Source organism: Perissodus microlepis, chromosome 6 (assembly GCF_051167445.1).
Source record: "Perissodus microlepis isolate ML-2025 ecotype Zambia chromosome 6, ASM5116744v1, whole genome shotgun sequence".
NCBI lineage: Eukaryota > Metazoa > Chordata > Actinopteri > Cichliformes > Cichlidae > Perissodus > Perissodus microlepis.
Genome location: NC_140466.1, coordinates 27,172,444 through 27,194,410, shown reverse-complemented (window position 1 = coordinate 27,194,410; position 21,967 = coordinate 27,172,444). Strand labels below are relative to the sequence as shown.

At 43.7% G+C, this 21,967-nt stretch overlaps 2 protein-coding genes across 5 annotated transcripts; both read left to right on the top strand.

Annotated features, from left to right (window-relative positions):
- Positions 1-137: 137 nt before the first annotated feature.
- Positions 138-9,890, top strand: LOC146385797 (uncharacterized). The gene is made up of 2 exons (XM_084931768.1): positions 138-325; positions 1,270-9,890. The coding sequence occupies exon 2, from the start codon at positions 3,381-3,383 to the stop codon at positions 5,226-5,228; it is 1,848 nt and encodes a 615-aa protein (XP_084787894.1). The 5' UTR covers positions 138-325; positions 1,270-3,380; the 3' UTR covers positions 5,229-9,890.
- Positions 9,891-9,995: 105 nt separating this feature from the next.
- Positions 9,996-20,728, top strand: tlr3 (toll-like receptor 3). 4 transcript variants are annotated; one of them, XM_084931767.1, is made up of 5 exons: positions 9,996-14,247; positions 15,178-15,645; positions 17,188-17,382; positions 17,541-19,393; positions 19,765-20,728. In XM_084931767.1, exons 2-5 carry the CDS (start codon positions 15,187-15,189, stop codon positions 19,994-19,996), a joined length of 2,739 nt encoding a protein of 912 aa, XP_084787893.1. In that variant the 5' UTR covers positions 9,996-14,247; positions 15,178-15,186; the 3' UTR covers positions 19,997-20,728. The 4 variants fall into 4 exon arrangements, with proteins under 4 accessions (XP_084787893.1, XP_084787892.1, XP_084787890.1 ...); XM_084931766.1 differs by having other exon boundaries at positions 9,996-14,270; XM_084931764.1 differs by having other exon boundaries at positions 9,996-14,497.
- The last annotated feature ends 1,239 nt before the right edge of the window (positions 20,729-21,967 follow it).

Here is a 21,967-nt window from a genome sequence, read left to right as displayed (position 1 = left end):
TTTCCACTCCATGCGCCTTTGATCTCACTTCATTTGATTGCCCCTATTCCTGCCCCCCCCCCCTTGCTGAATCCTTTCAATCTATTCTTCCTGCTTTTATTTATTGCATTACCAGCTTGACCTCCACCAGCACCACCACAGTGCTGACCATGCCAGCTGTCTTCAGTTTTTACAGGTCTTCAGCAATCCAGGAGTTGGCACAAAGCCCTGTAAGCTGCCTCAGCTTAAGCGGTGGGGTAAACCAATCAGTGGCCTCAGGTCTTTTCCAGGAAGTACCTGCTCTGCAGCCCAATAATCTGAGGGGGAGATGAAGGAGAAAAGGGAGGTGAGAGAATGGTGTGTTTACATATCTTTGGGTCTGACTACAGAGAGAAGAAGGCTTTTCTTTTTCCAAACTGAAGCAATGTAATGTTTCCTCCTTTTCATGCAACACAGCTTGTTCATCCATAGCACTAATCCAGTTACTAGACAGAGTAAACATGCTGTGTTAAAATGTTGCTGCAGGGTCAGTGACCTTCCTTCATCCATCTCTGCATAATTAATCGATTAGCAGTGTGCAGGAGAGATGGAAAATGAAAAAGACAGGAAAAACGCTGACGCGGTCTGTGGAGTTTAAGAGATTTAAGATGTTAATCGCACGTTGCTATCGCCACATTTAAAAGATGGTACTTATGTATGCAGTTCTATGATACTATAAATCCAGAAAGTGCACAGCTGCAGCTCTCTGAGGCTAAATGATAACACGCTCACAGTGAAAATTCTTAAGATTGGTCAATTTTTTTCCTCTTTTTTTTCCGACCACAGTTAAAAAACTAAATGATGGCTGAAAATACAGGAAAAAAATATTTTTAAAGTTCAGTGAAAACGATTTCAGTAGCACTTCATTGCAGGTTTGAACTACGGCAGTGTTATATGGCAAAAGATGGGACATGTGTAACAGTGTTTATGTGGTATTATTCCACTTGCCACAAATGTCAGTGTAATGGGGAAACAGCGCCCCCCCCTCTCGGTGTGGCTGGTTAGGTGAGCTGGCTGCAGTAATCGCTGCCAGTCTGCCGTAGCCATACGAGAGGTGAGTTGTATTGTTCCGCACACGATATAGCTAAGTAGTACAGACACATAAAACATGTTTGATTAGCTGATGGGCACCAAGTGTAATAAGTGCTTAGTGGACACATGTCCAACACCAGTTTTATGTACTTTTCATTTGTTTATTATTGTGTAAAACTGTATGCTAAAGCGGAATGCTAATGGGATGTTCTGCCGTAGTGTGCTGTGCGGAGTGGTGTGTGGCGAGCCATTTGCACTGATACAACACCGTTGTTTCCATTCAGGTACATCATTTGTTGTTGCTGTTATTTTATTGTATATTAGAAATTGTAATATTGCTGCAGTAATCGCTGCCAGTCTTCCGTAGCCATACGAGAGTGTGCTGTGCGGAGTGGTGTGTGGCGAGCCATTTGCACTGATACAACACCGTTGTTTCCATTCAGGAAATAAAGTGGCAACGATCGATCAGAGACTCCTTGTCTTTTTAAAAACACTACACAACGCAGAGTCGAGGAGTCTGTTTGGGCCGAACTGTTGCAGCGGGATGAAGCAGAAACCGGTTACACTGGTGCCGTGACCCCAGCTCCTGCAACCCTGCGACCGCAACGGGGCCGTCTACTTCCTGGAAGGTGGAAAAGTCGCGGGAGACTGGCTTTTCTTAGTCCCGCCATTTTCTGCGTATTTTTGAGACATCGGGGCGGGGCTCTGTGCTTTCTTTTTTTTTTTTTTGGAGAGAAAAAAAAAAGAAAAACGAAAAAAGGGAGAGACACATTGCTGAGCCATGGCAGATTTTCCCAGTTTTGGCAGGGGAAGGGGGGCAGTTGGTTTTACCCCTCTGCATTCATTTGGCAGAGGCAGATCTAGGTTGCTGACAGCCCCAGTTTCATCCACACCTAAGCCTGTCCTTGCTGAGTTAAATGAAAACCCTATTGATGGGAACTGTGATGATCTACAAAATACTAGATCAGAAACCAGTCCCACAAAAGAGAACCTTTATGCAGAGATTGCAACGCAAATTGGGTTTTCTATTGGGGAAAGTATTGCCTCTTGTCTTGAATCTCGGTTGGGCTCTGGAGTGGGAAACAGTGTTGTTGGGTCTGCCAATAATGTGTTATCAGAACCCTCACTATTGAATGTGATTGTAAAGTCTGATGTTAAAGAACCTGTGTGTTTTAGAGGGGATGGCTGTGATACATGCAGTGTTCAGGAATGGGAGGAAATGATGATGACTTTTTTTAAGAGAAGAGGGGTACCAGTTGCTGAACAAGCTGATGATGTGCTAAGTAAACTGCTGGGGAGGGCACGAGAAATAGTCAAGGTGGGCATACGTAGTGTCTTGAGAGGGGCCCAGAGCCCATTTTTGAGATCTTAAAGCAGCACTTCAGTGACACTGCCTGTTCAAGCATGCCTTTAGCTGACTTTTATGCAACACTACCCAACTCAGGTGAAACACCGTTTGATTACTGGCTCAGGTTGAACAGCGCCATGGAGGTGACTGAAGACTGTCTGAAGAGACAAAATAAGTCCTTTGCATATCTGACAAAAGAGCTGACTGCTATGTTTATCCACCACTGTCCAGACTCAGAACTGTCTCTTATTTTCAAGTGCAAGCCCCTGCAGCTGTGGACGGTTGCTGATGTGCACGAGAAATTGCTGGAGCATGGCAAGGACCGGAAGTGCACCCCTCAGTTTAGTGCAGTCAGTGCCTTGAGTTTTCAGCAACAGGAGGTGAGTCCTAATGTGCAGCAGGCAACAGGCAACAGTAAGAGTATTACACCATCACCAACCTCTACCTCAGCATCACTTACCGACCTTCATGCAAAACCACCTACTGATCGTCTTGATCATGTGATAGCCCTGTTAGAGAAAGTCCTGGAGGGACAGCCTCGACATGCAAAGCTGCCTGCTAAGGATGATGTAAGGGTCCCCCGGAACCAAACACATAAAATTGTGCCTTGCGTGATTTGTGGTGACACTGAACACTCTACGTATCACCACTGTAGAGCCCATCAGCTATGTTTCATCTGCCATGCTGGCGACCACACACGGGCTCAATGCCCCAGGGCCGTGTCTGTCAGAGTGAGGGGGCCTGAATCAGCCACCCAGCAGCTGGGAAACTAGATGGCCTACATGTGGAGGGGGCAAGTGTTAGGCCTGAAATCGCCCCCAAGGAGGATGATTTTGATGATTTAGAATCTGTGTTACACACTGTTTGTGAGGAGCGCCAGCTAGGCCGGAGACCCATTCTTCAGAACACACACAGACTAAAACAGCATGATGAGCTGTTCTATGAAAATGTGACCCTGGGTGGCAAAGTGTCTGTTAAAGCCATGCTTGACAGTGGCTCTATGGCCTGCACCCTCAGCACCAATATGATGCCCCAACTATTACATCATGCAGTGCTGCAGACCCCCACCTTGCAACCCACGGATGTCGTCCTGATTGGCTGTGGTGGTTCGAGGACCGTTCCATCAGGTGTGTGTGACATTACGGTGGAGATCTATGGCTGTAAAGTTGTTGTGCCAATGTTGGTGATTGCAGGGCCGAGTGAGGACCTCATTTTGGGCAGCAACCTAATGAGGTATCTGGGTAATCGCCTGAGGGAAGAGGGACATTTAGGACAGGAATGCAGCAAGACCCTGAGTGCTGAAGAACAGCCTAATAAAAATCTGCTGAGTTCAATGTCAGGAGTGGTGGCCCCAGGGCATGTTGGTGATAAGATCGGAACTGTCAAGCTAAAGAGAGCTGTAACATTAGAGCCCTTGACAGAACACCTTGTTTGGGGCAGGCTGCAGTTAATGAGTAATGGGGAAGTGGGCAGTGCTGTAGTTGTAGAGCCCACCGGGTCAAGGTCTGGACCGAGGTCAGTTATGGTTGGGAGAACTGTAGCGCATCTAAACAGTGATGGGTGGCTCCCTGTGAAAGTGCTGAACCCCTTTGACAAGCCGATAACACTGAAACGGAACATGAAGTTGGCTGACGTGTCCCCCTGTGCAGCAGTGGAGAACTTCAGCCCCACTGGCTCCTACTTGCAACAGAACATGCAACGGTCAACTGGCTCAGCTTGGTGCCATGATGAGCAGAGTCTAGTCACTGATGTTTCCACTCTGCCAGATGATCCACCCTCACAGGAGGTGACAAGTGATTGTAGCCCCTTACATGCAGTGCTGCAAAATCTGGGGCTGTCTGATATCGACATTGATTCATGTGCAGTTTCGCCGACTGGCAAAGAAAAACTGGTTGGCCTTATAGCCCAGTTTGAGTCTATCTTCTCGAGAGACAAGCTGGATTGTGGCAAGGCTAACGGCTGCCTACATCGAATTCGAGTTGTGGACGACAAGCCATTCCGGTTGCCATGCCGACGTGTGCCGCCGACTCATTATGAAAAACTAAGACAGGCTTTGAATGACATGGAGGAATGGGAAATAATTCGGAAGTCTTGCAGTGAGTTTGCATCACCCCTGGTCTTAGTTTGGAAGAAGTCCGGTGAGTTGAGAATCTGTAACGACTTTCGCTGGCTTAATGCTAGAACTGTCAAAGATGCTCACCCACTCCCACATCCGGCTGACGCACTGGCTGCTTTGGGAGGGAACGGATTGTTCTCCACAATGGACTTGACTTCGGGTTATTATAACGTGGAGGTGCATGAGGAGGACCGTAAGTACACGGCATTTACGTCTCCATTTGGGTTGTACGAATATAATCGTATGCCACAAGGACTGTGCAATAGTCCGGCCACCTTCATGAGCATGATGCTAGGCATTTTTGGGGATCAGAACTTCCTCAGTGTGCTGTGTTATCTTGACGATGTTCTGGTTTTTGCCCCGACAGAAGAATTGGCACTGGAGCGCTTGCATATGGTGTTCCAGAGACTCCAGGTTCACAACCTTAAGTTGGCTCCAAAGAAGTGCCATTTTCTGAAACAGTCTGTGAAATTCCTGGGGCACATTGTAAATGCTGATGGGATACAGTCAGACCCTGACAAAATAGCATCCATTACATCCCTTGCAGAGGCAGACCTTATGGAAGAGGGTTCGAGTGTCCCATCCCAACAGAAGGTCCGCTCATTTTTGGGGATGGTAATGTTCTACCAACAATTTATTGAGAACTGCTCATCCATCGCAAAACCTCTGTTTCGGCTGACATCTGGGGATAAAGGCCCTCGTGGTTCACGTTGAAAGCACCGGCTGGTGCGTACAAAGCTGTGTGAGGAGGACTCGACGGATGAATGCAGGGCAGCTTTCAATGAGCTGAAGCAGGCCTTGTTGGATCGAGTGCTCCTGGCCCATCCTAATTTTGAGGAGCCCTTTTTGCTCTCTGTTGATGCCTCCAGCAGTGGCCTTGGTGCCGTGTTGTCGCAAGTTCCTGCTGGGGCTTCTACATCAAGACCAATCGCCTTTGCCAGTAAGACACTCAATCATGCACAGTCCAAGTACCCAGCGCATAGGCTGGAGTTCTTTGCATTGAAGTGGGCGGTGTGCGACAAGTTCCATCACTGGTTGAGGGGTCATCAGTTTACCGTATGGACGGATAATAACCCTCTCACTTACATACTTTCTAAGCCAAGACTGGATGCATGTGAGCAGAGGTGGAGCGCCTTTCCAGTTTGACATAAAGTACATTCCTGGTCCTAAAAATGTGGTTGCTGACGCGCTGAGCAGAGAGCCCTTCGTGCACCCCAGGGCCTCCCAACGGTTGATAAGGGTTCCATATAAGGAACTTCTGGCAGAAGCAGAGGCAGTCGCCACTGGTGGGGTTCAGGAGGCCTTCAGATGGACTGTTCACTCAGCTGATAAGGCCTCAAGCAATGACCAGCCTGTTGTTTCGCAGTGCACGGCTGTCGCACAGACAGGAATGCTGACATCTTCTGAGGTGGGAGCTGTCTTCCAGGCCCATAGTGAACATGAGTCCAGGGTGTGGCCACATGCTCTCCTTCTGCCCCAATGCTCTCAGACTGTGTTTACGCCAAACCAGTCTGACTCTGAACCCTTCTCGCGTGATGACCTAGTGGGACACCAAAGGCGTGATAATGTGCTGTGCAGAGTGATCTCCTATGTGGAAAGGGGACGGAGACCCTCGAGGAGGGAGCGGGCAAGTGAACCGGTTGATACGAAGAGACTTCTAAGGGCTTGGGACAAGTTAACTGTAGGGCTGCCACAAACGATTATTTTGATAGTCGACTAGTCACCGATTATTTTTGCGATTAGTCGACTAATCAGATCATCATCCATTGGACGTACAGCTTATTGCACCAGCAGCATCTGCTCTTATATAACTATCATTAGCTTACAGCTTTAAGTGTTTAAGGTATGTGCTAACTAAAAATAAAGACAAGATGATAGTTTATTAAATTTTAATGAAATTTGCAGATTGTTTCGGTGAAGTTTAATAAACTCCTTGCTATCTAAAATATAACAGGACACCGGAGTAAATTCTCGAGTGTCTCACATTTCTGATGATCAGCTGTCTGCTTGACGTTTATTCAGCTGTGTAAAAACTATAACTTTAATCTCAGCCAAACCGATTTACTCAGGAACAAATAAAATACTACAAAAAGCCAAACAATAACATTTTTAAGTTATCTAAGTGACTTATATATATTTAACCTGAGTAGCGAAAGACGGCGGTGGGTTTGAAAACAATTTGCCGGGAGTCCGGTGTTCTCACGGCTCTAGTGAGCCTTGCCCCCGGCTAGCTATCGAGCTAGTGGGTAACAGACGTCTCCGAAAACGTCTGAGCGCTTTTGAAAATATGTGGTGTCTTGATAAACTGAGCAGATATTTGAGGTTTACACAGCTACATTCTCGCCTGAAAATATGTTAAACGTTTATTTTGTGACCCAGAAAGAATAATAAGAGTAATATTAAAACCAACTACCTGCCGCCATTGTTGGAAACTGAGCTGGGCTGCACTATGAATTCTGGGACAGAGCTACTTCTTCTTCTTCGGGGTTTAACGGCAGCTGGCATCCTTGTACATGCAGTGCTGCCATCTTCTGTTTCAGTCCGTTATTACACTCTTAAATCCTACTACTTAGTCCTGCGTCTTTTGTGATGCTTCAAACGACGCGTCGACTATTAAATCAGTCGTCGACGATTCTGATAGTCGACGTAATCGTGACTAGTCGACTAATCGTGGCAGCCCTAGTTAACTGTGAGAGATGGTGTGCTGTATCGAGTCTCCAAGAATCCCATCACAAAGACAAAGACTTATCTGTATGTTGTTCCGCCAACCTTGCGTCTCGCTGTACTGAAAGGCGTCCATGATGAAGCCGGTCACCAAGGACAACAAAGAACACTTTATCTGGCCAGGCATAGATTCTACTGGCCTGGTATGGCCAAACATGTGTCAGAGTATGTACGGTACTGCAGAAGGTGTGTTGTTAGCAAGTCGCCTGAGCCAGAGGCGAGAGCACCTTTGGAGAACATCAGAACATCAGAGCCCCTGGAACTGGTCTGCGGAGGATTCGGCGAACAAATCAGTGGATGTGCTTGTGGTCACAGACCACTTTACTAAGATGGCTCAGGCCTTTCTATGCCCCAATCAGTCTGCTAAGGCGGTAGCACACCAACTCTGGCATAACTACTTCTGCATCTACGGCTTTCCAAAACGCCTTCACTCGGATCAGGGAGCGAATTTTGAGAGTGTGCTCATTGCCAAGCTATTGAATGTGGCAGGTGTCCAGAAGTCTCACACGACCCCATACCATCCGATGGGAAACGGCTCCTGCGAGAGGATGAACCGTACCTTGGGCAACATGATTCGTGCATTACCCCCAAGAGCCAAGCAAAGGTGGCCTGATGCACTGAGAGCTCTCACATTTGCCTATAACTGCACAGTCCATGAGACAACTGGCTATGCGCCATTTCTGCTGATGTTTGGCAGAGTGCCAAGACTGCCAATTGATGTGATCTTTGGCTCTGTTATTGAGCACCAAGACATCATGAACTATGATCGATATGTCCAGACATTGAGGAGGGACCTCAAAGAGGCCATGGATTTGGCGCAGGAGGTGGCACGCAAAAATTTGAAGCGTCACACGGACCTCTACAACCGGAAGGTGCGGGGAGCCCCAGTAGCGATTAGTGATCGTGTCCTTTTGGCCAACAGAAAGGGACATGGCAAAAGAAAACTTGCTGATCGCTGGGAGAGTGTTGTCTATACAGTTTTTGACAAAAATGATGAGAGTCACACCTTTAAGCTGATGGATGATTCCACAGGGCGAGTGAAAGTTGTGCATCGCAACCTGATAATGCCAGTGAACTTCCTCCCTCTCAGTGGTGCTTCAGTTCAGGATGATGGAGATGAGCTTTCTGAGTCTGGCTCGCTGATGGTTGGATGCGACGGAGAAGCTGTCTGCAACTCATCGGTGGGCACAGCTGAATACAGAACGAGAGCTTGGGTGTCTGACTTACCGTCTGCAGTGTCCAGCGACTCTCTGATGACAGAGGTTACTCAACCAGAAGGCAGCATTATAGATCAAGAGCTTGCCTGTACCAGTGTTCCCCCTGTTGACACTGAGGAGCAGGTAGATACCACCTCTGGTGGTCAACATTCTGACCTGCTTATGTCTGTGGCCCCAGTTGCAGCCTCCTCTGTTTTGGAGTTGGCAGCCATTACTGACAGTGACCAGGACAATGAAGCTGCTATTGAGGGTCATGTCTCAACCACAGTTGTTCCGCCCAACGCAGACCCGATTGATGTTAGCAGGGTGGTGGGGACCCGTGCTAGATCGAGAGTGGGACGGTTACTTAAGCCTGTTTCCAGGTTGATTGAAATGATGCATCAAAGATCTCTTAAAGTTTAAATATTGTTGATAACTGTGAGTTGATTCTATTGTTGTTGACATGGGACTCTGATCTTTAGAATTGAAACTGATTATTTGTCGTTGATTTTTCTGTGTCAGAGTGGCGTACAGTTATGATGTGATGAAATATGTAACTGGCATATTTTGTTCTTTTTTTGGAAGGGGTCTGGCCAACTTCTTCTTCTACTTCCTTTGGGGATAGTCCTCTGACTGAATTTTCTTTGTAACTGTACGACCTGGTATTACTGAACAGATTTATCACATGTTGATAGCTGTGGATTAGCTATTGGATTTTTTTTTTATCTTGTTCTTTTTTTTGAGGATTATTGGGTTTTTGTCCTCTGTTTGTGTTATGGTGACTGTGGTGTACCTGTTTTTTTTAAGGGTGTTTTTTTGTTTTGTTTGTGGTGTTTGTTTATTTGAGTGTGCAAGTGGAATTCAGCAGGGGGGAATGTAACAGTGTTTATGTGGTATTATTCCACTTGCCACAAATGTCAGTGTAATGGGGAAACAGCGCCCCCCCCTCTCGGTGTGGCTGGTTAGGTGAGCTGGCTGCAGTAATCGCTGCCAGTCTGCCGTAGCCATACGAGAGGCGAGTTGTATTGTTCCGCACACGATATAGCTAAGTAGTACAGACACATAAAACATGTTTGATTAGCTGATGGGCACCGAGTGTAATAAGTGCTTAGTGGACACATGTCCAACACCAGTTTTATGTACTTTTCATTTGTTTATTATTGTGTAAAACTGTATGCTAAAGCGGAATGCTAATGGGATGTTCTGCCGTAGTGTGCTGTGCGGAGTGGTGTGTGGCGAGCCATTTGCACTGATACAACACCGTTGTTTCCATTCAGGTACATCATTTGTTGTTGCTGTTATTTTATTGTATATTAGAAATTGTAATATTGCTGCAGTAATCGCTGCCAGTCTGCCGTAGCCATACGAGAGTGTGCTGTGCGGAGTGGTGTGTGGCGAGCCATTTGCACTGATACAACACCGTTGTTTCCATTCAGGAAATAAAGTGGCAACGATCGATCAGAGACTCCTTGTCTTTTTAAAAACACTACACAAAGCAGAGTCGAGGAGTCTGTTTGGGCCGAACTGTTGCAGCGGGATGAAGCAGAAACCGGTTACACATGCAACCCCTGCAGTATGATAATTGATGTTAAGATAATGAAAATGCTTTGGCTCAACTGGCACTTGTATCTTTATGCTTCCATAAAAAAAAATTTAAGGTTTTTATCTCAAGTGAAATTCAGTTTAAAGAATAATTGTCAGTCTAACATTATTTTAATTTTATTTTTTTAATGTAACTTACACCAGCTGTAAGTAATTTCTGATTTTCTATCACTGCTGACCTTTTACAGGGAGTGCAAAATTATTAGGCAAGTTGTATTTTTGAGGAATAATTTTATTATTGAACAACAACCATGTTCTCAATGAACCCAAAAAACTCATTAATAGCAAAGCTGAATGTTTTTGGAAGTAGTTTTTAGTTTTTTTTTAGTTTTAGCTATTTTAGGGGGATATCTGTGTGTGCAGGTGACTATTACTGTGCATAATTATTAGGCAACTTAACAAAAAACAAATATATACCCATTTCAATTATTTATTTTTACCAGTGAAACCAATATAACATCTCCACATTCACAAATATACATTTCTGACATTCAAAGACAAAACAAAAACAAATCAGTGACCAATATAGCCACCTTTCTTTGCAAGGACACTCAAAAGCCTGCCATCCATGGATTCTGTCAGTGTTTTGATCTGTTCACCATCAACATTGCGTGCAGCAGCAACCACAGCCTCCCAGACACTGTTCAGAGAGGTGTACTGTTTTCCCTCCTTGTAAATCTCACATTTGATGATGGACCACAGGTTCTCAATGGGGTCCAGATCAGGTGAACAAGGTGGCCATGTCATTAGTTTTTCTTCTTTTATACCCTTTCTTGCCAGCCACGCTGTGGAGTACTTGGACGCGTGTGATGGAGCATTGTCTTGCATGAAAATCATGTTTTTCTTGAAGGATGCAGACTTCTTCCTGTACCACTGCTTGAAGAAGGTGTCTTCCAGAAACTGGCAGTAGGACTGGGAGTTGAGCTTGACTCCATCCTCAACCCGAAAAGGCCCCACAAGCTCATCTTTGATGATACCAGCCCAAACCAGTACTCCACCTCCATCTTGCTGGCGTCTGAGTCGGACTGGAGCTCTCTGCCCTTTACCAGTCCAGCCACGGGCCCATCAAGACTCACTCTCATTTCATCAGTCCATAAAACCTTAGAAAAACCAGTCTTGAGATATTTCTTGGCCCAGTCTTGACGTTTCAGCTTGTGTGTCTTGTTCAGTGGTGGTCGTCTTTCAGCCTTTCTTACCTTGGCCATGTCTCTGAGTATTGCACACCTTGTGCTTTTGGGCACTCCAGTGATGTTGCAGCTCTGAAATATGGCCAAACTGGTGACAAGTGGCATGTTGGCAGCTGCACGCTTGACTTTTCTCAGTTCATGGGCAGTTATTTTGCGCCTTGGTTTTTCCACACGCTTCTTGCGACCCTGTTGACTATTTTGAATGAAACGCTTGATTGTTCGATGATCACGCTTCAGAAGCTTTGCAATTTTGAGACTGCTGCATCCCTCTGCAAGATATCTCACTATTTTTGACTTTTTTGAGCCTGTCAAGTCCTTCTTTTGACCCATTTTGCCAAAGGAAAGGAAGTTGCCTAATAATTATGCACACCTGATATAGGGTGTTGATGTCATTAGACCACACCCCTTCTCATTACAGAGATGCACATCACCTAATATGCTTAATTGGTAGTAGGCTTTCGAGCCTATACAGCTTGGAGTAAGACAACATGCATGAAGAGGATGATGTGGACAAAATACTCATTTGCCTAATAATTCTGCACTCCCTGTAAAGGCCTGCCAGGGTGATTACCTTCAGATTTATAGGTATTTGGACTGCCTCGGTAATGCACTTAGCTGCAGCCTACAGCTGCAATGATAGTGACTTATACTTTAAAATGAAATTACCTGCACTGTACATCTCTGGTGGAAGTCATACATCTTTAACTCCCTGCATTAAATAATTATGGCGAACTGTCTGAGATTACTGAATTTGAACTAAAATAAATATAATCAGTGTCATCGGTTGCAAGAGTCAGGAGTGAAATAACGTTGATGTTTCATTTATGTCCATAGTATAGATATGATTGCGTTCTGAACTGTGGTGTTCTGGGTCCCTACCAAAAGGCCTTCTTATTATTCTATTTTCTAATAGAATAATAAGAAGAAAAGTTTATGTGGGGTCAGATAAAATATTCAATTATAGCACCCTGCAAAACATAAACAAATCCATAGATTTAGCATATTATCCAGTATGTGTAACGCAATCTCCAACACAAAGATGCATACAAACTGTATAATACGGGCTCATTGACATTTGTTGTGTCATTCTGTTGAAAGACCTGTCACTATAAATATGTGCTGTACCCTGAAAGAGGACTCATAGCGCCCACCAACAAACAGCACAGCATTACTTAAGCTCATGGTTTAATAGCAGTGTTTTACTGCCCTCCAGTGGTTACTAACACCAAGTTCAGATTTACAATAACAAGATTTTACTTCTCTGTTGTTCTGAATAAGGACATATCAGGTCATGTAATGAGATGTCAGTTTGTACGCTGCAGTGTTCCTGCAGGCCTCGGAACAATCAGGGAGAACTTTATACTCTGTGAATAAATGTAATAAAATTAAAGCAGAGAGAGAGAAACTGTAAAGTGTGCTTTCTGTACATTTGTTCAGGGTGTACTCTTAAATATAACTTAACAAAAACACAGTTTTAAATGACTGTGTTTATGCCTCTAAACAACACAGGTTGACCAAAGTGCTGTACATAGTAAAAAAGTAAAAAGCAGAACAAACACACACAAAGAATCACACAAAAGCCCAGTCACAATTAAGTAAAAATGCATTTTCAGATGGGTTTTAAAAATGTCAAGTGTTGGAGAGATCCTAATATGAAGAGGCAGACTGTTCCAAAGTTTGGGCACAGCAATCGCAAAGGCCCTAGCTTGTTTCTAGGGACAACTACAAGCAACTTATTAGCTGACCTGAGAGTAGGTCTGAGAGGTATGACGGAGCTAACCCGTCATAGCTAATTAAGAGACTTAAAAACAAGCAATAAAATCTTAAAATCGATTCTACAACGTACTGGAAGCCAGTATAAACGAGCCAAGACTGGACAGATATATTCATGTTTACGAGTGCCTGTCAAGAGTCGGGCAGCTGCATTCTGAACTAGCTGAAGATGAGAGAGCAGAGCCTGGCTGATACCAAAATAAAGAATATTACATGTATGAATGACCACGAGGGAGGCCATGTAGGAAAAGCTTTAAAACACAGTTAAAAGTTCAAAATTAAGTCCTACAGATTTTCCAAAGTTATGCAGTGGGTTGGATTGGACTCTTAGAGCTTATTCTGGTACCCAGGCCTTGTGTTTGTGACCCCAAATCGAAACCTCATCAGGGTAAGGGAAACCATATCCCACAGGTGTGTGGTTCACTTGCTATAACAAGTGCTTAGCTATAAGATGCTACTCCTCTTAAAAGAGAAACAGCTGTTTTTTGGATAGTAAAAACCTCGTATTTATTCTGGTCCTGTCACTATAATAAGTGTGCGTTTTAGAGTACCACATATGAACTTTGAGCTACCTAAATGTCATCTGACTAGTTTCATATCCTAAAAAAAAACTAACTAAATAAATATAATGTAAAGTAACAAATTTTTTGTTTTAATAACTTATAACATAATAAATATAATTAACTATTAATTTAAAGGATGCCTAAAAGAAAAAAAGAAATAACTACAGCTGTCTGTTGTTACCTGCACATATTTACGACACTTTACCTACACAGCAGTGTATTTGCTCAGGCGCATCTCAGTTGCTGTTTAACTCACCGCGGATGTTAAACATGTTTAAAGAAACGGTTCCCGGTTTAATATATGAAACCACCGACAAATGTTTCAGAAGGCACGAACATAATAGACGACCGGCTGGGTGTAAACTGACTCAACCTGTTTACACCACGCCTTCCTGAATCCTGTCTACGGTCTACACGCAAGTCCAAAAAATTATGTTCGGAAACTAGAGACGTCAAATCACCCGACGTGTCTCTGGAGTGTAGGATATGATGCATATAAATTTTATGCAAACTTAATATCTCAATATCTGTGGCTCTCCGCCTGCGTGAAATGGTTAGCTCTCCAGTGGATACCCACCACCGAAGAAGAAGCGAAACCACAGTTTCGTTTCCTCATAAGCGCCGCTGTGGCTGTGTGCATTCAGCGATAGAAGCCGTGCAGCTGCAAGGGGGAATCTGACTGTCGAAGGTATTGTGCAATGTCCACATCTGGTAAGAAATCTGTATGGACTGCATTCAAAATATTAGTGTGCTTGTAAGGTCAGCGTGGGAGCGCTGTAGTCACCCTGTAATTACGAGGGCGGATATTTTTGAAAGCTTTCAAAGTTACAGAACTGCGCAAAGGGCTGGATCCACCGCTCATCTCTTTATATTTTGATAGGAAATACGAAAAGGTTGCCGCGACTTATTGAAACATGAAAGGAAATACAGTGGAAAAGGTAAAAACAACGAGCTCGACAGTGAATATTTGGTATGATCACCTTTGCTTTAAACATAGCCTGAGCTCTCTTAGGCAGCTTTCTTCTAATATCTTTAGGTAGTCTTCAGGAAAAGTTCTCCAGGCTTCTTGGAGGACATTCAGAGCTCTTCTTTGGATGTTGGCTGCCTTTTGTTCTGTTCTCTGTCGAGATGATCCCACCCTGTTTCAGTAATATTGAGGTCTGGGCTCAGTGGAGGTCAATCCATGACTCGTGATCTTTTATTGTTTATTTTTCCATTTAGGTTTATCCAGCCTGTACTGCAGGCAAAGTCTAGCAAACTACTGCCCAAGAATGTTTGGCTCCTTGGAAGCAAACTACTTGTATAAAGAAGTGAGGGATGGTCCAAGACTTTTGCACAACAGTGTTTACTAGTTCTACAGTGTAGTGTCACAATTGAAATCGTTGGTACATTGTTTTTGTAATTTTCCCAGTATACCAAATATTATATTTTTATATAAACAAATTGTGTAGAGTTATAATTGTTATTAATATAGAGGAAAGTAAAAAAAAAAAAAAAAAGTAAGAAAAACATGTCTCAGTTCCACCCAGCTCCACAGAGGGCTTCTCAGCCTTTTCTTTAGTCTTACCATCCCAGCAACAAATTTGAATGCAAATCCACCCTTCTCTCTTCTTTAAAGGTCTTTGAAATGATGTGCGCCCATCGTGCCCGTCTCCTGTCATGGATCCTCGTCACGTGTTGTGTTTTGACGGGACCGTACCGTTGCGATGCCTCTGAGAAGAAGACCTCCTGCTATGTGGAAGACGGCCGAGCTGACTGCAGTCGCCTCCGTCTCAGTGCGATCCCTTCAGACCTTCCCAGGAACATCACCAGCCTGGATGTGTCCCACAACATACTGAGAGGGATTACCCCGCTGTCACTAAGCCTGTACCCGGGCCTCCTGCACCTCGACGCCGGTTACAACAGCATCACCAAGGTGGACGCGGGTTTGTGCCAAACACTGCCTCTGCTGCAGACGTTGAACCTGGAACACAATCAGGTGCATTTGCTGAAGACTGGAGATATGAGCCACTGCACCAGACTGACATCGTTGAACTTGGCTAGTAATAGACTAAAGCTGCAGGGAGAACCCTTCTTGTCACTGCAGGTACTGATGTGTCGGATCACTTAGATGGCTAATTATTGTTTGACTCAATTATATTTCAAGGCCAAAAACTGTACGTTTGCTCCTCATTATTAATATGACAGCTCTGTTTCAGTTAGTTTTCTTTTTATCATACAAATCATCAGTGATCAGTGTTTTGGGGATTTAGGTTAGGTTAGGCCATGGATTTAGGTTATACAGCCTGCTGCCCAAAGCTTGCTGCCATTTGTTTTATATCTACAAATGTGTTGGTATCCAAACGAATTAAATTTGGGGTAAAGAGTATGTGTGTGTGAGGAAATGTGGAGCTTCCTACTTCCTCTGAGAGAGATATTGAAATTTTGCCACATATAGCTTCAAAAATCAAGTCCCACAAATGTAAACGGAACAGGTTTGTGTATTAATTTCAGTTCGATTTTCCGAACTTCTTATGATTAGCAGGAAGTGAAAGTTCCTGCGTTTTTTTTCCAGTCTTATTTGATGGCCTCCTTAAATACACGTATATACATCAACTTTTTCTAAACTAACTGTTACAGCAGTTGTTAGCTGTTGTTTCATCACGGATTCTGTCTTCTAAGTCATCTTTTCATCTGGGATGCATCTGTTGCTCAGCGCATTTCTTCCAAGCCACATATTTCATATGCGTGACTCACCCCCACCCCAACAAAGTCTGACAGTCTTTTTCCGCTTGCTTCAGCCAGTCTTCATTGTAGCCGTATTTCCTTTTTTTAATGGTTGTTTCCATTAAATTACAAAATCTGCACCACTTATATCTTTGTGGTGACTTGTAGTTCTCTCAGTTTTGCATGCATCTGCAACAAATGACGTGGACATGGTAACCTGCACTTGATGTTTCCTGGTTTCTTCACAGCCACTAGATAAAAAAGCCAGACTTTTTGACAAAAAAAGCATCCGCCCTGCAGTGTTAACTTTGGAAAACTAGAGCCAGTGAAAAATGTGGGACGCTTTCTTTATGATTGGAACGATGGTGGTGTTGGGGGGGGGGGGGTTATCCCCCCAACAGTGCAGTCAGTCCCTAGAGAGTGGGAAACCTGATCAGCCTATGAGAGTGCTGCAGATATTCTCATGCATTAATGCTAACCCACACTTCTGTGCAAAAATTTGCACGATGTCAGAAGAACCCTTTGGAGTTCCTCTGCCATTCGTTAATTTGTACTTAATGGAAATAAAGGCAAGTAAGAACAGTTAAAACCTAATAACTATGGACTGTCCTGCAAAAGTAATACACATGAGTAACGTAAATTCCACCTACCACCAAAAATAAAATAAAATAAAATAAAATAAAATAAAACAATAATAACAATTATAAAAAAAACAACAAAGAGCTGAGGAATTTAATATGAAATGGATGGATGGTGCATATGTGAGCTGTCTTTGTAGAGAATGAGCAAACTATCCTGTGACCTGAGAGAAGTGCTGCTTATGAAATTTTGTCTGACATATGCTGTGGATCAATTGTTTGCCTCTTGTGCACAGCATTAAATAACCCTTCTTCTTGTCTCCCTCTTCTTTAATAATCCACAGAACCTAACCTTTCTAGATGTTTCCAAAAACAAACTGCAGTCACCCAAGCTCGGCTCCCAGCCTCAGCTGCCCAGCCTGGTGAACTTCAGCCTGGCATTCAATGACTTCACCACTCTGAAGAAAGATGACTTTTCATTTCTTGACCATTCATCCTCTCTGCAAGTCCTCAACCTGTCATCTGTGTTTTTAAAAACAGTAAGAAACTTGTTTAATCCAGAAATGGGAAATGAAATTCCATCAAAATCGGAACTGGCAGTAGAAAGTAGAGTTACTGTAGCACATTCCTTTCGGTTGTCTGTTTTGTTTCCTTTTTCTGTCTCACTAAAAAAATCTCTGTGATTGTTTGTTTGCAGTTGGAGCCCGGCTGCTTTCAGCACATTTCAGGCCTGCGCACTTTAATCATGGATGGGGGCAACTTGGGAACTCTGATGGTTTCCAAACTGTGCTCAGAGTTGTCTGGGACAGCCATCGATGCTCTCTCTCTTCGGAAAATGAGTCTGGTCTTGGTCACAAACAAAGTCTTTACAGGACTGCAGAAGACAAATCTAACCTTCTTGGATCTGTCCAGTAATGGCATGGGTAAAATTGAAGACGGCTCATTTCAGTGGCTATCTAAACTTCAAACTCTAAATTTGTCGCACAATAACATCAAGCACCTAACCAACGGGACATTTCAGGGGCTCAACAGATTGAAAAAACTGGCACTTACAGAAGCACTGGTGAAAGGTCGTACCGCTTCCCCAGTTATCGATGATTTTGCTTTCCAGCCATTAGGCATGCTAGAGAGTTTGATGTTACAGAGGACTGCAATCCGGGAAATCGGAGAGCACACCTTTGCAGGCTTAAAAAGTCTTAAAAAACTTGACATAAGCTGGATTAGCTGTCCGTCACTCCGAAACATCACCAACAAGACCTTAGCATCTCTTGCAGATTCACCAGTCAGATGGCTAAATCTCATAAATACAAATATAGCGCAGATCAATCCCGGAAGCTTCTCTGTTTTGCGAAACCTCACCGTTCTTCTTCTAGATTACAACCATATCAAGCAAACTTTGACAGGCAGAGAATTCGAAGGCCTAGATCAGGTTCAGGAGATTCACATGACCAATAACTTCCAGTCAATTGACCTAAGCTCCAGTTCCTTTGTTAATGTGCCCAACCTTAGAGTCCTGACTTTGGGGAGAAGTCTTAAAGCTTTAGCCCTAAACCTAGATCACTCTCCATTCAAACCCCTGACCAACCTCTCTGTCTTGGATCTCAGCAACAACAATGTTGCTAACATCAAAGACAATCTGCTAGAGGGGCTTGTAAACCTAAAGGTGTTGAAACTCCAGCACAACAACTTGGCCCGACTGTGGAAGAGTGCCAACCTTGGTGGGCCGGTGTTGTTTCTCAAAGATGCGCAGAGGTTGGAATCCTTACAGATGGATTATAATGGACTGGATGAGATCCCACTGAAGGCTTTGAAAGGTTTGACTCACCTCAAGGAGCTAAGCCTTAGCAACAATCTCATAAATAATCTCAAGGACTCTGTTTTCGATGACCTGAAGTCACTGCAGGTATTACGTTTTGAGAAGAACTTGATCACAAGCGTGAGACCTGAAGTGTTTCGTACTCCCATGAGCAACCTCACCCAGCTTATCATGAGCAGAAATCCATTCGACTGCACATGCGAGAGCATCCTGTGGTTCGTGACGTGGTTGAATACCACAAATACGACGAGTGTGCCAAATGTCAGGGACGAGTATGTGTGCAACACTCCACGAGCTTACTTTAACCACTCCATCATGGATTTCGACCCCCTTTCTTGCAAAGACATGACCCCATTTCAGACTCTTTACATAGTGAGCAGCACAGCTGTCATCTTGCTAATTGTAACCGCACTCACGGTGCGGTTTCATGACTGGAGGATCCACTTTTACTGGAACATAATGATCAATCGCACATTAGGATTCAGTGATGCCAAAGTTGACGAAGGCAGAGAATATGAGTACGACGCTTATGTCATACGTACGGAGGAAGACTCCAGTTGGGTGGAGAGGAGGTTGGTCCCTTTAGAGAATGAAAAGTGCCAGTTTTGTTTAGAGGATCGAGATTCAGTCGCTGGCATGTCACAGGTGGAATCCATTGTGACAAATATGAAAAAGTCCAGAAAAATCATGTTTGTCGTCACCGAAAGTCTCCTCAAAGATCCCTGGTGTAGACGGTAAATAAAACATACACTAGATTATGCTTTATTGTGACTTTATGTATCAGGTGAAAGCTAAGTACAAGAAAAAAATGGTGATGTGCAAGGCAGTTTTATCAAATTGTCCTTCCTTTGATTTAAAATCAGTACACTTACTCTTTTCATATAGTGTTTTTAAAGCAATAGTAGTTCATTTCAAGCAATATGTAGAACTTGTCCCTATTCACCTGTAGATTTAAGCTCTCCGAATTGCTTGTTTTTTACATGTTCACACACTAACTCTATAATTTTGAGATCAAACAGTCATTTATTTATTGCAAAAGTTGCAAAATTATCTTAGTTGGATAATATTGTTTAATAGAACAATGTCTTCTCTTTCTTGTCACCAGATTTAAAGTTTATCATGCACTTCAACAAGTCATCGAAGAAAGCAGGGACTCAGTCATCCTGGTCTTTCTTCAGGATGTGCACGACCACAAGTTGTTTCACTCACTCTTCCTCCGCAGAGGAATGTTACGTTCACGTTGCATTCTGGACTGGCCTGTCCATAAGGAAAGGATACCAGCATTTCACCAGAAGCTTCTCATTGCGCTCGGCTTGACTAATCGGCTGAAGGACTGACTGTTTATCCTTGATAATCATGACAGATTTCATTCTTGATTCCTTCCACAATAAAGACAGGATTTGAAGACCTCAAGTCTATTCTTAATGATGAGTTTCACAACTCAGTGTATATCAGTAATGATGTATACAGCCAGAGACCGCATTCACTTAATTTTAATGTACACTCAGTGATTTTATTCTACAAGCCGCTTAAAATATGACAGATATCATTCCGTTTGGAAAAGAGCCTCAGGGGTTATTCGTTGTAAGCTTTAATGGGTAAAAGAATTAACATTAACTAGTGTTTGTATGTTACTTCCAATTTCTGATTGTGTTGCCTTTTGTATAAACATTGCACTCAGTGGCGGTCCTAGCCTGTTTGGCGCGAACACTCCCTCTGCTCTGCCCCCCCACACACACACACACATAAAACATATTAAGGATTATACATTAACATAAAACTGTTGTCAGAACCATACTGAATTTCGCCAGAGAAACACACACACACATATATGAAGAGAGAGGAAGTATGCATTGTATGCAAACGGCTACCAAACAGCCATCATAATTCGTTATACAATGAGAACAGGACAAATCAACATTTGACAATGACTAATTAATATTAAAATCTGTAACATAATGTATTGTTTGGAGTTTAGTCTGTTACTGTTACTATTTTTACCATTTCTTTTTGGAGCAACTGTAATCCACATTATTTCCTTAGGGATTAATAAAGTATTCTGATTCTGACTCTGATTGTTTCACGATGACCTGCCATTATCCAGTGACACATTTGCTTACCTGTATCTTTTGCTCGTCTCTCCTCCTTTTCTATTTTTTCTAAACTGAGGACCTGATGGCTTTGAACTTTTCTTGTCCATCTTACATTGTTTTTTTTTCTTTTTCTTTTTTTCTTTTATTAGTTATTTTTATTCTAAGTTATTGTAATCAGGCCAGACTGGACTCGGGGACGGGAAAGAAAAACAAGAAGAAAAGTTCAGAAGAAAGTTAACAGAAGGAGAGGGAAAGAAAAGGGAGAAAAGAGATAGAGAGAAAAGACAATGAAAATTTGCTTCATCACCTTTTTTTTTTCCCCCCTCTTTTCCTGGATCACCTGTTGAGAAAAAAAGCAAACAAGCAGAAGAAGACTAGCGCAATAGAATAAACAACATCATGATGATCTATGGGAATATAACAGTAAATACTAAATGTTAAACATTATTGTGCAGCACGTAAGATCGACAGCGCACAGTGTGCTTTAAGGTAGGAGCCAAAAAAGGTGTAGTTTGTGTGTGTGAGCACCCGTGTGTACACCTGTGAGCATGAACGCGCTTGTTTTTAAAAGGTTCCTACATGTAATGATCTGTTAGAGGGTGTCATGGCTACTGGACGGACTCACGCGCAGACAGTTCTTTCTTTGAGAACAAAAGGAGATTATTTATTTACAACAGGGATCACCTCAGTGCTATATATATGTACAGTGAGTTGGGAGGGGGGGGGGAATCCACACACGCTTCCTCTTCCACACAGTCACCGCCACAGCTCCTCCATACACACACACTCCTCTTCAGCCGCACTCGCTCTGAAACTCCACACACGCTACCACACCCGGGCAGGTCCCGTGATTTGGTCCAGAAGAGGGATATTCAGGAGGTTCAACATTCCAGCGGTGAGCTGCTCTGTGCTCACCGCTGGAGACAATCACACAGGTGCGTGGGCCAAGAGCGAGAGCCCGTAACGAGCTCCAACCAGGCAGAGAGGAGGAGGAGAGACAAAGAAAACAAAAACAAAAAAGAACAACAACAACAAAACCTGTAGCCAGCCAGAGAGACACGGGGACCGTGACAGTGGGTGTGGGGAGCCACAGCCCCGTCCACCAGGGCATGAAGCAGGTATGGAGGAGATCAAAACTCCAGACATCCGGAGGCCCTCAGAACACAAGAGACCAAGGAAGACCAACAGAGGGGCAGCTGCGCCACTATCCCAAAA